Below are 15533 nucleotides of genomic sequence, written 5' to 3' on the forward strand. Positions count from 1 at the left end.
ATCATTTAACCCTTATCCTCACCCCTGGGGAGAGAAAACCAGCCCCAGAGAGGATATGGGCCATGCAGCAAATTTCTACTTCTATAAACTTCAGGCAGTCCCAGCTTTTCCCTAACAGGTAACAGATTCCTAGATACAGGGAAATAGCACAGTTCCTAAACCAGGCTCTCAACAGGGAGCCAAAGCAGAGCCCCCTCCTTTAGGAAAAACAAACAAACAATGCACAGCTTTCATCCATTAAAGCTGCATGACTAGGGCTCTCACATAGGGATTGCTAATTCAGTCCTTCAAACAGGCAGGCCCTAGACCTGCTAACTGCTGCACAAGAAAGTGCCCTAAACTAGAGTCAAACTAGATGGGTACAAAATCATGTTCATGCTTTCTTAGACAAGGGCAGACAACTCCAGGGCCAGGTCAGACAAGGCTAAAATATCCAGCCTAACATCACATCTGGTCATGGAAATCCTGGTCATTGCCTCTCCTTGGTGACGTAGCGTCCACATTCTTTCTGCTCTCTGCAGACTATTGTGCTCTAACATCCTTGTTTGTTCTGTCTCTAACAGAAGACAAGCCATCTGGCTCTGGGTGCTTCTAAGATATGGCTTCCAGGCTACCTCATCAGACAAGGTGACCCGCCCTCTGGACCAAGCAGGACAATGCTTCCTGAGGCCACTCTCAAGCACCATAGGACAGATAGCAAGAGAAAAACACCCATATCCGTTGCTACGCCCACTTGTCAGCTTCGAAGTAGCTACAGAAGATGGAACTCCACCCATTTATCCCCATAAAAGAATTATGGGTATTTTTTTTCTTGAGGGGGGATATGTTAGGTAGGAAGTTAGAAATTGAGCCTATGTGTGTATGAGAAAGGCCTGGAGACCAGCACCCACTGCAGAAGCTCCAGAAGCCCAGCATCTTATACTTTAAGGACCCAACCAGATCCTGATGACCTTCCAGAGGTCCTAACCCTTCTACCTGGGCTGATAAACATCATTCCTCTAAGACGGGCAATGCCAGCCAGGCTTCCCCTGTCTGATAACTTCAGGGGGAAAACTCAGAAGGGAATTTTTCATATTTACATCCAGCAAGTCCTTTGTTTGGGAGGAGAAGAAGGAGAGGGGGAGGGAAGGCAAGACCCATCCCCTTAAAAACCCCAGCCTAAACGTGAGCTGTGCACTCTCTCTCAGGCCTGTCTGGAGAGGTGCCCATCTGTTCTAACGGATGTCCCTGCCCCAATAAACCTTGCTATTGGCTTTCCATTGCTCTCTGTCTTTCCATTGCTCTCTGTCTCACGCCTGGATTCTTTCTTGCGCGAAGACAAGGACCCTTTGCTTCTCTGGTAACATATGGGTGCTGGTTCAAGTCCTGGCTGCACTTCTCCTCAGCTCTCTGCTGTGGTCTGGGGAAGCAGAATATGGCCTAAGTGCCTGGTCCCCTGTACACACATGGGAGACATGGAGGCCCCTGGCCCCTGGCTTCAGATCAGCCCAGCTCTGGCTGTTGCAACCATCTGGGGAGTGAACCAGCAGATGGAAGACCTCTCTCTGTAAAACTCTAGCTCTCAAAAAAAAAAAAAATCTAAAAGAAAAAAAGAAGAAACAGGAGCACTATGATTATGAGGATAAAAGAGTCATTGCCCATGATGGAGAAGATGGTTGAAATGAGGAGATCAAAGGGGAACAATAGGAAAGCAAGAGTCCTGTCCAGTTAGTGGGAAGACAGGCGTGTGCCTGGTTGCCACAGGGAAAGAATGCTGCCATTTTGTTTCCCAAACTAAGGACAGAGTCATTAGAGAATCTGAGAAAGGTGTTGTCCAAACCAGGAGGGAGTTTTTCTGTTGAGAGGCAAACAGAAATCGACAGGAGCAGCTTGATAATAATCATAATCAGATGGGCACTAAGGCCTGTGCAGGTGTATAGGAGGGCCAGACCTATCTAGCTCTTCACATGTGGTGCTGGATGAGGCATCCTAAGGGAGGTGGGAGGTGTGACCCTCCTTAGGGAAGGCCCCTGTTGACTTCCATTACCTAGCTGGCCTGGGAGGAGAGCTGGCCTGCATGGGAAGTTAGTCCTGAATACGTGGGATCTCTAAAAGCCAATCTACAGCTCTGCCCGGCTTGTTATTGACCCCGGGCTGTCCCCCGATGGCCATGGTTACTTTGGAAGCTGGGCAGAGTGAAGGGCGTTTGTCAGTTTGGGGCCAACAGGGTCTGCTGTTCTGACCCAGAAGTCCTTTGACCCTCAGGGCAGTTCCTGTTCCAGTGGCCTTGCTCTTGGCAGAACTAACACGGCTGTTCAGGAGCTGGTTTCTGTCGTGACAGCTGCTTGCCCAATGCCCTGACTCCTCATAAGGAAAGCAGGTGCCATCTGGGGGTGGACTGGCCTTGTTGGGGCTCCCTGATGGCAGATCACTGCGTAAAGCAGCCATTAATTGCCCGGCTACCTATTCCTACATTGCTCCTGCTGCCTCACCCCTCTCTCCTGGTCTCTGTTAAAGTAGAACACAGGAGAAGCCTTTAAGAATGTCAGCCAAGGGGGCACTCAATCTCAGCCCTAATCTTTGGGGGCCTGAGCTAGAAATCTGTGGTCACAGGCATGTTCTGACAACATTCTTCCTGTTAGATAAGACAATGCCCATGAGGAGAGCTATGTCTGTCTGTTAGGTAGGGAGTCAGAAATTAGCCTATGTGTGAGTGCAGGGCCTAAGGAAATTGACATCTACAGCAGTCCAGTCACCCTGATAACCTTCCAGGGCAGCCCAGCATCTGCACTTCAAAGTCCTGCCCAGACCCTGATAACTTCCAGGTGGTCCCACCCCTTCTACCTGGCCGGATAAGCATCCTTCCTCTGAGGCTCTAAGGTGGGCACCCTAGAGAGAAGCCCCTTGGCCAAGCCAGCGAGGCTTCCTCGGTCTGACAACTTCAGTGGGAAGGAATTTTTTTCCTATTTACACCCAATAAGTCTTTTGTTCTGGAGAAGAAGTAGAGGGGGAGAGAAAATGTGAGAAGGCAAGACCCATCCACTTGAAAACCCCAGCCTAAATGTAAGCTAGGCGCTCTCTCAGGTTCTGTCTGGAGGGGTGCCCGCCCATCCATCCTTGTGGATATCCCTACCCTGATAAACGTTGCTGCTTTTCCTTCCACGGCTCTCCTCACTTCTATGGAAGATCAAACATGAAGACCACCTTATGCAAACTGTCTTCTATAAGGCCTAAAGATCAAACTGTATATCTTGATGGAGAGTCCGTCCTGAAGAGAATAGAGGAGAAATGAGGGAACAAGTCAAGCCTCCCCGATTGCTTAATATCAAGTGAAAACTTAGTAAACAATTTCAACTGTCAAATAACGTACAAAAACATTTACTAAAAGGTCTAATGCCATATATAAATCTTAAGAGTACATATAGTCAGAAATATTTCTTGAATATCTAACATAAGCATAAGCCAAATAAAACAGAGCTGTTAGTGAAGTTTCCTATGTAAACATACAATTGTACACACGTATAATATATTACAGGAGAGAACAACAAAACAGCCTCAGTTTCTAGCAAAGAGATTTGGCTGCCACTGTGTACGGCAGGGGAAAAGACAGAAGAAGGCTAGGCCTGGAGCATTCTTTGGATTGAAGTTGCTCAGGAGTTGGTTTTTTTTTTTTTTTTTTTGCTACCTCTGCCAAATATGTTACTGGAGATGCCTGGAACAGAGATTTTGTCTTTGTGTGAGAGAGAATTTAGATGTGAGACAGAGTAGCAATAGAGATTGGTAGCTTCGAGATCCGCAGGAGAGAAGGCCCACACTTCCGGGAATGGAGAGTTCCTACCCTCCGGAAGGAAAAGTTCTTGTCAAGGTCCCCGGGGGCACCTAAAGGTCAACCAATGAGGATCAGACATGCCTCAACCTTTAACTCCCATGCCCTGTGTCTATAAAAGGAGCCCTCCCAACCTCTGACGCGTGACTTCCCCGGCCCCCGCCCTCTTGGGACCCGGGAACCTGGTCCAGGAGCAGAATCCCAATAAAAGCCTGTAAATTGATTCATCTGGCTGGGCAGATTTGTTAGGTGCCAGACACCTTGCATAGACGTGATTCCATTATATTAGGTTCAAAGATTTTAGTGTTCGTAGAAGAAGAGGTGATTTTATTTTAGGGAAGACAGAATGGGGGATAGAGGGGGAGTAGGGACTGAGCTCCCTGGAACCGAGGGCGAAGGTGGGGGGTGTTGAAGTCAGGCTTCATTGCATCTGAACCGCAGGCAGTCTTTTCTGGAGCTGCTTGACCCTGGTGAGGAGAGCAGAAAGGTACATTGTCTTAGGAGTTTGGTATGCCCCAGGTTCTGGGCTTTCCAGAGCAATCGACATTCTGCTAGCCTTTACATTATGTCTCTGCACCCAGGAGGAGAGAGGGGATAGAGGAGGGGAGGGGTCAGGAGGAGAGAGGCAGTTTCGGCTGCAGGGGGCGCAGGGTGAGTAGAGGGTCTTGGTCCAGAGGCTGCAGCACCCCGAGGGAAGAGCAAGAGTGGAAGAAGGGAAATCGTGGGTTCAGGATTCAAGAGGAGGCTCCGGGTCTTTCTCCTGCGGGGAGGGCTTGGAGTGAGGAAAGCTGACCTTGAGGAGGACAAAGGCTTAGGGGAATCAGCTGGGTCAGCCAGAGAGGAAACACCAGAGGCAGGATCAGGAGGGCCCCGGGGCGAGTGGGGCAGAGGCCGGTCTGCTGGGCCAGGATCTCAGAGTGGATGGGGCGAGGGCCGGCAGAGGGAAGAGGAGGCTGGAGAGGGGGGAATGCAGTGAGTGTAGGGCTGTGTGTTCCTGAGATGCCGGCTTCTCAGGTGAGGAAGTGTAGAGTCAAAATCAAAATGGAGTGAGTGTGGCTTAACACTAATTGCAGACCTCTTGCTTCTGTACATATTAGCTTTGCTTACTAACAGCTAAGGGTCTATCTTGTGAAACTATGTGGGCCCAAATTCCCAGGAACGAGGTTGACCAAAATGTGTCCTTCACTGTTATCTTACAATCATATCTTGGATCTGTTGTTGGGTTTGTTATTGTTAGCTGTCATTTTACAACCATATTCTGTTTTTTGTTTTTGTTTTTTTTTCTTTTTGACAGGCAGAGTGGATAGTGAGAGAGAGAGAGAGAGAGAAAGGTCTTCCTTTTTGCTGTTGGTTCACCCTCCAATGGCTGCTGCGGCCGGCGCATCTCGCTGATCCGAAGCCAGGAGCCAGGTGCTTCTCCTGGTCTCCCATGCAGGTGCAGGGCCCAAGCACTTGGGCCATCCTCCACTGCCTTCCCGGGCCATAGCAGAGAGCTGGCCTGGAAGAGGGGCAACCGGGTTAGAATCCGGCGCCCCAACCGGGACTAGAACCCAGTGTGCCGGCGCCGCAAGGCGGAGGATTAGCCTGTTAAGCCACGGCGCCGGCCTATATTCTGGTGTTTTTTTTTTTTTTTATTTTATTGTTCACTGCATACCAGGTTGCCTTGCCTCTAATTTTCAATAAAATTCATGTGTGACTGTCACTGGTTTTTGTAATATTCCATTTTAGCTGACTAGTGGACGCCAACAGGAGAAGAGAGAGGTGGGGAAGTAGAAGATTTAAGGGGAGGCACCAAACCTTCCTCCATAAGAACCGGAGTGTGGAAAGTTGACCCTAGAGGAGGAAAATGGCTTGGAAGGAGAGGCAGAGAAAGAGAGGTCTTCCATCTGCTGGTTCACTCCCCAACTGACCACAATGGCTGGAGCTGCACTGATCCGAAGTCAGGAGCCAGGAGCTTCCTCTGGTCTCCTACGTGGCTGTGTAAGGTAGGAAGTCAGATATGAGCTAATGTGTGTGTGACAAAGGCCTAAGGAGTTGACATCTAGGTCCAGCATATGCATCTCAAAGTCATCCCGATAACCTTCCAGGTGCAGCCCAGTATCTGCACTTGAAACACCCTACCAGGGGTCCTGCCTATCCTTCCTCTAACCCGGGGTGATGCCAGCCGGGCTTCCTCCTGTCTGATAACTTCAGGGGGAAAACTCAGATAGGAATTTTTCGTATTTACTTCCAAAAAGTCCTTTGTTCCAGGAGGAGCAGAGGTGGGGAGGCAAGACCGATCCCCTTAACCCCCCCTCCCAGCCTCAACCGTACTGTGCGCTCAGCCCTCTGCCTCTATGCTGAGCCGCCCACCTGGCATGCCCAGGTGTATTCTCTCCACTCAACCATGTAACCCCGCTCTCCCACAGTCTGAGCAACTGGGCACTCTCTCTCAGGTTCTGTCTGGAGAGGTGCCCATCCGTTCTTACGGATGTCCCTGCCCTAATAAACCTTGCTATTTGCTTTCTACTTACTGTCTCACGCCTGAATTCTTTCTTGCGTGAAGAAAACAACCCTTGTGTTCTCCGGTAACACCCCCATATCAGCAATAAGTAGCCAGACAGAAACTGGCATCTCGTCTCCTTGTCTTTTTTTAGATTTATTTATTTATTTGAAAATCAGAGTTACACAGAGGAAGGGGAGGGGGAGAGAGAGAGAGAGAGAGAGGTCTTCCATCCCTGGTTCACTACCCAGTTGGCTGCAACTGATCTGAAGCCAGGAGCCAGGAGCTTCTTCCAGGTCTCCCACGTGGGTGCAGGGGCTCAAGGACATGGGCCATCTTCTACCGCTTTCCCAGGTGCAATAGCAGGGAGCTGCATGGGAAGCAGAGCAGCCAGGACTCAAACCCACGCCCACATGGGATGTCAGCACTGCAGGTATCGGCTATACCCACTACACCACAGCACCAGCCCCACATCCTATTGTCTTTACACCCCACTCCTGCATTCTTCCCCAGGTTCCGAGGCCCAGCAGCCCCTTGAAAGACCAGTACGGAGGAATTTATCTCTGCCTGCTGTTCCCTACTCCCACCCCTAGCCCAACTAAGATATAAAAAGGCCTGGTCCCTGGGGTCAAGGCCTTCTGCCCTCTGTGTCCAGTCTGTGTACCCTGGCAGTTGGTCACCCACCTCTGTGGATTTCTTTTCTCTGAATAAATTTGGTCTGATTGTAGATTTGTATCCTCTCTGTTCTGTGCCTCTTTTCCTAACAGAATGCAGGCACTGTGCCTCTTTTCCTAACAGAATGCAGCCACTGTGCCCAAAACCCACCCCTGGAAACAGTTGTAACACTCATCATTACTGGATTGGTTAAATAAATTATGGTATATCGGCCGGCGCCGCAGCTCACTAGGCTAATCCTCCACCTTGCGGCGCCGGCACACCGGGTTCTAGTCCCGGTCGGGGCACCGATCCTGTCCCGGTTGCCCCTCTTCCAGGCCAGCTCTCTGCTGTGGCCAGGGAGTGCAGTGGAGGATGGCCCAAGTGCTTGGGCCCTGCACCCCATGGGAGACCAGGAGAAGCACCTGGCTCCTGCCATTGGATCATTGCGGTGCGCCGGCTGCAGCGCTCTACCGCGGCGGCCATTGGAGGGTGAACCAATGGCAAAAGGAAGACCTTTCTCTCTGTCTCTCTCTCACTGTCCACTCTGCCTGTCAAAAATTAAAAAAATAAATAAATAAAAAATAAATTATGGTATATCCATCAATTAAATATTATATAGCTATAAGAAAATTCTAGGAAACTCGTTAGGCACTGATATGAAATAATTGTCCAAACCTATTGAAATATGTAAATAAAGCTAAAATTTGTTTTTACAAGAGAGGGTAATAGTACTTAGGGATGCATGCATATATTTGGTCATATTTACATAAAATATTTCTGGAAGAATAAAGGAAAGGTAGGAGCCGGGAGGGATTGGGATTAAGATGGGAGAGATAATTTTTATATTGGTTTTTGAACATTGTTTCTTGTTTTGAGAGTAATTAAAAAATAACTAGGGGCAGGCATTTGGTACAGTGGTTAAGACTCCACGTTGGAGTGGTTAGGTTTAAATTTGGCTCAACTTCCAATTCCAGCTTCCTGCCAATGTGCACTCTGAGAGGCCAAGTACCTGGGTCCCTGATGCATGTGACAGACCCACATTAAATTCCTGACTCCTTACTTCGTCATGGCCCAGCCCCAACTGTTATAGGCACTTAGGGAGTTAAACCAGTGGATAGAAGCCCTCTCTCTCTCTAATCTTTCTGGCCAGTGTGTGGTGTAGCAGGCAAAGCTGCCGCCTGTGACACTTGCATCCCATATGGGCACCAGCTTGTGTCCTGGCTGCTCCATTTCTGATCCAGCTCCCTGCTTATGGCCTAGGAAATGCAGCAGAAAGTGGCCCAAACATTTGGGCCCTTGCCACCCACATGGGAGACCAGATAAAGCTCTGGGTTTTGGCCTGGCCCAGCCCTGGACATTGACTCCTGGCTTTGGACTGGCCATTTGCAAGAATTTTGGGAATCAACCAGTGGATGGAAGAGCTCTCCTTCCCCCTGTCTTTCCCTGTTTGTTATTCTGCTTTTCAATTATAAATCAATAAAATTTTAAACAGTAAAATCACTGATGAAAACGATAAAACAAAAACATAGCATTACTTAAATCATGGAAAATACACTGTTTACAATTCCAGAGCTGAAACAAGAAGGCAGAGTATAGCTTTGTTTGATCTTGGCTAGGAATGTGTACTTTAGCCAACCCAAATGTTTCACCATCTCTCAAACTCATCCATTTTTTAAAGAGATTTATTTTATTTATTTGAAAGCAGAATTAGAGAGATGGAGGAACAAACAGAAAGAGACCTTCCATCCATTGGTTCATTATCCAAATGGCCATGATGGTCGGGGCCAGGCTAGGCTGAAGCCAGGAACCGGAGTCACAGATGGCAGCCTAACCTGCTACACTACAGTGCCAGCCCATCAAAACTGATTTTGTGGTTACAAATAAATATTTGTGAATAGGCCAGTTGGTAAATACAGAATCTGCAAAGAATAAGTATCAAGTATATTGTTAACAGAAAAACTTTAGAGCCACAAAATTTAACAGTCTGAGTAGGAGCCCGAGTTGTGGTGCAGTGGGTTAACTCACCACCTGTGATTCCCCTACCGGAAAGCCAGTTCAAGTCCTGGCCCCTACACCCACATGGGAAACCAAGATGCAGTTCCTGGTTCCTGGCTTTAGCCTGCGCCAGCCTCACCAGTTTAGGCTATTTGGGGAGTGAACCAGCACAGGGAAGATCTCTCTCCCTCACTCCCTGTCACTCTGCCTTTCAAATAAGTAACAAACAAAGCTCAAAAGAAAAAAAGATTCTTTATTAAACAAAGAACAGTTTGAGGACAAAAGGATTCATGAACGGGGCAGCATTCAGTATCAGAAGAGGTGCAGGGTGCTCAGCACCCCAAGGGATCCACAGGAGCGCAGTGGGTTTGCCTTCCTCCGAGTGGCCTGATCAGCTGCTCCCTGTGACTGACAAGGCTTGGCTGCTTGCACTTAGCTGAACTCTGATTACCAGGTTAAGTGATGTTTTGGTTTCTTTGCTTAGGTCAGAACTCAAGCCACCGTGACAGCTTCAGGCCACAGGCCTGCTCACTTAACAGATTGACGTATTCATAACTTCCCTTAATCTTCAGAAAATAATACGTGCCGGAGAACTTCAGGTTGTAAAGACGGGCCCCCGGCTGGCACGGACCCTGGGGGTTCTGCTTCAGACGCTGCACCAGTGCGTGGAATCCCCCCATCCGCCGGCCGTGGCTACTGTGCCCTGAGGTTTAAGAGGTGCGTTGGGCTTAACAGGCTAATCCTCCGCCTTGCGGCGCCGGCACACCGGGTTCTAGTCCCGGTTGGGGCGCCGGATTCTATCCCGGTTGCCCCTCTTCCAGGCCAGCTCTGCTATGGCTCGGGAAGGCAGTGGAGGATGGCCCATGTGCTTGGGCCCTGCACCCGTATGGGAGACCAGGAGAAGCACCTGGCTCCTGGCTTCGGATCAGCGAGATGTGCCGGCCGCAGCGGCCATTGGAGGGTGAACCAACGGCAAAAAGGAAGACCTTTCTCTCTGTCTCTCTCTCACTATCCACTCTGCCTGGCAAAAAAAAGAAAAAAAGAGGTGCGCTGACCCTGGCGACAACGCCCGCCGACAGCACCCCTGTTCCCACACTCAGCGTCCTCAGGCCGCCTCCGGCCTCCAGCGATGGCTACCCCAGGCCCACCCTCTGTCACCGGAAAGAACAGAAACACCGGGTCAGTGACCAGCAGCGGCCGGGACTTCCAGGCCTTTCTGGAAGCTGCGGCGCCAGCCCGCACCCGCGACCTCTGGCCTCGCCCCCGCCCCGCAGAGGAGCGCTCGCGCAGGCGCCGTCGCCCCGCCCCGCCCCCGCGCGAGCGCCCCGCCCCGGCGCGCGCCCCTCCTCCCGCCCCGCCCCGCCCCGGCGCGCGCCCCTCCTCCCGCCCCGCCCCGCCCCGGCGCGCGCCCTTCCTCCCGCCCCGCCCGCCCCGGCGCGCGCCCCTCCTCCCGCCCCGCCCCGCCCCGGCTCGCGCCCCTCCTCCCGCGCCGGTGCCGCTCGCGCTCCAGAAGGTCCCAGCCGCCGCCCGCTACACCTCGCTGCGCTGTAATCTCCGGCACTGGCCAAGCCATGTCCTCTTCCGCGCGGAAGTTGGCGCCCCTGCGCAGGGTGTTCGTGGTAGGGGTCGGCATGACCAAGGTAAACGGCGCCGCGGAGCCCGGAGGTGGGCTCCCTGCCCCTCTGGCCCGCGCGAGGCCGGGGCCACCGCGGCGACGGGGACCGGCCGGGCCGCGCCCTCGGTCGGTGCGTCCTCCTCGCCCCGGATCGCCCGCCTCTGCTTTCTGGCGTGGGCGGCAGCGGAGTGGCGACTCGAGTGGGCCGTCACGGGTGTCTCTGGGGTCTGAGTGACGGCGGCCGGTGCTGTCCCCTCCTCCTGCCCTGGTGAAGGAGCCCCCGAGGTAACCCACGGCTCTCGCCTGCTTGGGTGCTGACTGGAGTCCCGCCTGGGGAACAGGCTCTGGCTTCCTAGAGTACCCGCTGCGGCAGCCCCTCTCGGGCAGCTGCAGGTGGGGAAGCGGAGAGCGAGCAGCCGGCCACGCGCATCCTCTGGGCAGGTGGCAGGTTTCCTGGCTCCTCAGGTGTGGGCCAGGGGATCGTGTGATCTTCTCCAGGAAGTGTCTGTGACCCCCCCTCCCCTCCACTTTTCCCGTAGAGCCCTGTCCTTTGGCTTTTTTTTTTTTCCAAATATAAATTTTTTTTATAGATTTTTTTTTAATTTGACAGGTAGAGTTGTAGACAGATAAATATAAATCTTAATTTGAAAGGCAAAGTGACAGGGAGAGAGGGAAAGACAGAGGTCTTCCATCTCCCGGTTCATTCCCCAAATGGCTGCAATAGGCCAGAGCCAGGGCTGGCAGAAGCTAGGAGCTAGGAACCCCAACTTGGTCTCCTATGCGGGTGATGGGGTGGGGGTGGGGGTGCCCAACCACCTGAGCCATCGTATGCTGCTTCCTAGGATGGTTTAGCAGGAAGCTGGATCAGAAGCAGAGTAGCAGGACTTAAACCAGCCCTCCAGTATGGTATGTGAGTGTCTCAAACAGTGCCCCAACTCACTGCCCCTAGAAAGAGAGGAAGAGACAAAGAGAGATCATCCATCCACTGCTTCATTGCCAAAATGGTGCAATAGCTGGGGCTGGGCCACGCTGAAGCCAGGAGCCAGGAACTCCATCCAGGTCTCCCATGTGAGTGGCAGGCGTCCAAGTACTTGGGCCATCTTCTGCCTTTCCAGGTACATCAGCTGGAAGCTGGATGGGAAGCATCCTCCTTCCTTTCATTTTTTTCTTCAATTTTTGCAAAAAAATTAATTTCAATCTACTCTGTAATCATGGAAATAAATCTTAAAAAACAAAAGTTGACTAATGGATTATAAAGCAGAAGTTGAGAGATTATCGTTCCACAGAAGAGAGGGCTTTTTAAAAAAAATTTTTAAAGATTTTTATTATTTATTTGAAAGGCAGAGTTACAGAGAGGCAGAGGCAGAGAGAGAGAGAGATTATTCAGTCTGCTGGTTCACTCCCCAGAGGGCCACAACTGCCAGAGCTGGGCTGATCTGAAGCTAGAAGCCTGGAGCTTCTGGGTCTCCCAAATGTGTGCAGGGACCCAAGGACTTGGGCCATCTTCTACTGCTATCCTAGGCCATAGCAGAGAGCTGGATTGGAAGTGGAGCAGCCGGGACTCGAACCGGCGCCCATATGGGATGCTGGCAATGCAGGTGGCGGCTTTACCTGCTAAGCCACAGTGCCAGCTCCAGAAGAGGAGGCTTCTTTTTTTTTTTTTTTTTAGATTTTTTTATTATGTATTTATTTATTTATAGTGGACAGTGAGAGAGAGAGACAGACAGAAAGGTCTTCCTTTACCGTTGGTTCACCCTCCAATGGCCGCTGCGGCTGGCGCGCTGCGGCCGGTGCACCGTGCTAATCCAAGGCCAGGAGCCAGGTGCTTCTCCTGGTCTCCCATGGGGGTGCAGGACCCAAGGACTTGGGCCATCCTCCACTGCACTCCTGGGCCACAGCAGAGAGCTGGCCTGGAAGAGGGGCAACCGGGACTAGAACCCGGGGTGCTGGCGCCACAGGTGGAGGATTAGCCTAGTGAGCCGTGGCGCCGGCTAGGAGGAGGCTTCTAACAAGGGTGGACATAACTTTTCTAATTATTATATGAATGCAATCACATCTTTTGTTGGTTGTTGAATGCCTGATTACATGGGGTGTATAGAAAAGCTGGTTCTTTTTTTTTTTTTATAAAGATTTTATTTATTTATTTGAGATGTAGAGTCACAGAGAAAGAGAGAGAGAGATGGCCTCCCTCCGTTAGTTCACTCCCCAGATGGCCACAACAGCCAGAGCTGTGCCGATCCGAAGCCAGGAGCCAGGTGTTTCCTCCTGGTCTCCCACATGGGTTTAGGGGCCCAAGCACCCAGGCCATCCTCCACTGCTCTCCCAGGCTATAGCAGAGAGCTGGACTGGAAGAGGGGCAGCCAGGACTAGAACCGGCGCCCATATGGGATGCTGGCACTACAGGCAGAGGATTAACTCACTGCACCATGGAGCAAGCCCCTCTTTTTAAAGATTTAAAAATATTTAAAGCTGGCATTGTGGCATAGTAGGTAAAGCCGCTGCCTGTGATGCTGGCATCTCATATGGGTGCCAGTTTTTCCCAGCTGGTCCACTTCTCATCCAGCTTCCTGCTAATGGCATGGGAAAAAGCAGCAGAAGATGGCCCAAGTGCTTGGGCCCCTGCTGCTCACGTGGGCAGGTCTCTCTGATCACCTTGACTACCTGTGATGACTATAAGACTTCCTGAGAAACCCTTATTTATTTATTTTAAAAAATTATCTGAAAGAACTACAGTAAAAGAGGGAGAGACAGAGAAGGAGGTCTTCATCCACTGGTTCACTCCCCAAATGGCTGCCACAACCAGGGCTGGGCCAGACTCAAGCCATGAGCCTCAAACTCCATCCTGGTTTCCTATGTGGGTAGCAGGAGCCCAGTATCTGGGCCTTCTTCTGCCTTCCCAGGCTCATTGGCAGGAAGCTGGATTATAATCGTGGAGTAGCTCTGATATGGAATGTTGGTATCTCACAGTCCTTGGCTTAACCCACTGCTCTACAACTTCAACCTTGGTGTAAAGTTTTTGTTCTTTCTTTGAAAGGCAGAGTGAGAGAGAAAGAGAGAAGCAGCTTCCAACTGCTGGTTTACCTCAAATGCCTGCAATAGTCAGGGCTGTGCCAGGCCAAAGCCAGGACCCAAGAGCTCCATCCTGGTCCCCCACATTGGTGGCAGGAACCCGTACACTTGAGCCATCTTCACTCTCTCATAGGCACTTAGCTGAAAGTGCTCCTATATGGGACCAAGTGCTCCTATATGGGATGCTGCTGTCGCAAGCCGTGGCTTTATCCCCTGTGTCACAGAAGTAACTGGGCAGTTCAAGGGGTGAAGGAGGGAGTGCAGAGGGGAGCAGGCAGGCTCAGTAGAGTCACCCTTTCAAATAAATAAATCTTTTAAAAATTATTTTTTACAGCAGCTTTAGATTTGTAAAACTGAGCACAGGGTACAGAGATTTCCCATGTATTTCCTGTCCTCTTCCCAACTCACACTTTACTATCAATGCACAGTAGGGTAGTCCATTTGTTACAATCCATGGACATGGAATTATCACAGAAGTCCTTAGTTTACAAGAGGGTTTTTTTTTTTTTTGGACAGGCAGAGTGGACAGTGAGAGAGACAGAGACAGAAAGGACTTCCTTTGCCGTTGGTTCACCCTCCAATGGCCGCTGCGGCTGGTGCACCGCGCTGATCCGAAGGCAGGAGCCAGGTACTTATCCTGGTCTCCCATGGGGTGCAGGGCCCAAGCACTTGGACCATCCTCCACTGCACTCCCGGGCCACAGCAGAGAGCTGGACTGGAAGAGGGGCAACCAGGACAGAATCCAGCGCCCTGACCGGGACTAGAACCCTGTGTGCCGGCGCCGCAGGCGGAGGATTAGCCTGTTGAGCCATGGTGCTGGCCGAGGGTTTACTCTTGATGCCGTACATATGCATTGTTCCAATGTGTGGCAGCATATACCCACCACGATCCTGTCACACAGACTGCCTCTTATACTCCAGCTGGTCTTCCCTCCTTCCCCTCCATGTCTGGCAACCACTGATCTTTTCATCGTCTCTATAGTCTTACCTTTTCCAGAATGTCATAGGGTTGTGTTGTACGGTGTACTAGTCCCCTAGCTGGATTTATTTCAAGTTCTTACCTCTGCATGCCAGAAGAATTCAAATCAAGACATAAAGTGCAAGACTAGAACTAGGGTTTATTTAGAGATTAGAGAGAAAGTGCACCCTCAGAAGGGGATTCGGGGGCCTGGCGTTGTGGCACAGCACGTTAAGCTGCAGAGTGCATCCTTGGCATTCCATAATTGGAGTGCCGGTTTGAGTCCTGGATGCTCCACTTCCAATCCGCTGGGAAAGCAGTGGAAGGTGGCCCCAGTGGTTGGACCTCTGCCATCCATGTGGGACCTGGAGGGACTTCCAGGCTTCTGGCTTCTGCCTGGGCTAGCTCTGGTCATTGCAGACATTTAGGCAGTAAACCAGTAGATGGAAGTTCTCTTTATGTCTTTCCCTCTCTTTGCTTTAAGATTTATTTATTTTCTTGAGACACAGAGAGAGAGAGAGACAGAGAGAAAGGTCTACCATTTGCTGAGTCACTCCCCAAATGGCTGCAATGGCTGGAGCTGGGCCGATCTGAAGCCAGGAGCCAGGAGCTTCTTTCAGGTCTCCCCACAGGCGCAGGGCCCCAAGCACTTGGGCAATCTTCCACTGCTTTCCCAGGCTATGGCAGAGAGCTGTTTTGGAAGAGGAGTGGCCAGGATATGAACTGGTACCTGTGTGGGATGCCAGTCCCACAGGCGGAGGCTTAGCCCACAGCACTGAACCCCAACCCCCATCTTTTCTCATTTTGCCTTTCATATAAATAAAATAAATCTTTGCAAAAAGAAGTGAGTGCAGGGCCAGCGCTGCGACTCAACAGGCTAATCCTCCGCCTGCGGAGCCGGCACTCCGGGTCGGGGCATCGGATTCTGTCCCGGTTGCCCCTCTTCCAGTCCA

At 51.2% G+C, this 15533-nt stretch overlaps 1 protein-coding gene across 1 annotated transcript in view; it reads left to right on the forward strand.

Moving 5' to 3' along the window:
- The first annotated feature begins 10434 nt into the window (after nt 1–10434).
- Nucleotides 10435–15533, forward strand: part of SCP2 (sterol carrier protein 2) — a 96022-nt gene continuing 90923 nt past the window's right edge. Inside the window, exon 1 of the mRNA XM_062191352.1 lies at nt 10435–10579. Within this exon, the coding sequence (XP_062047336.1) occupies nt 10511–10579 (69 nt within the window). The 5' untranslated portion in view covers nt 10435–10510. The remainder of the gene's footprint in view (nt 10580–15533) is intronic.

Source organism: Lepus europaeus, chromosome 5, assembly GCF_033115175.1.
Source record: "Lepus europaeus isolate LE1 chromosome 5, mLepTim1.pri, whole genome shotgun sequence".
Taxonomy (NCBI): Eukaryota; Metazoa; Chordata; class Mammalia; order Lagomorpha; family Leporidae; genus Lepus; species Lepus europaeus.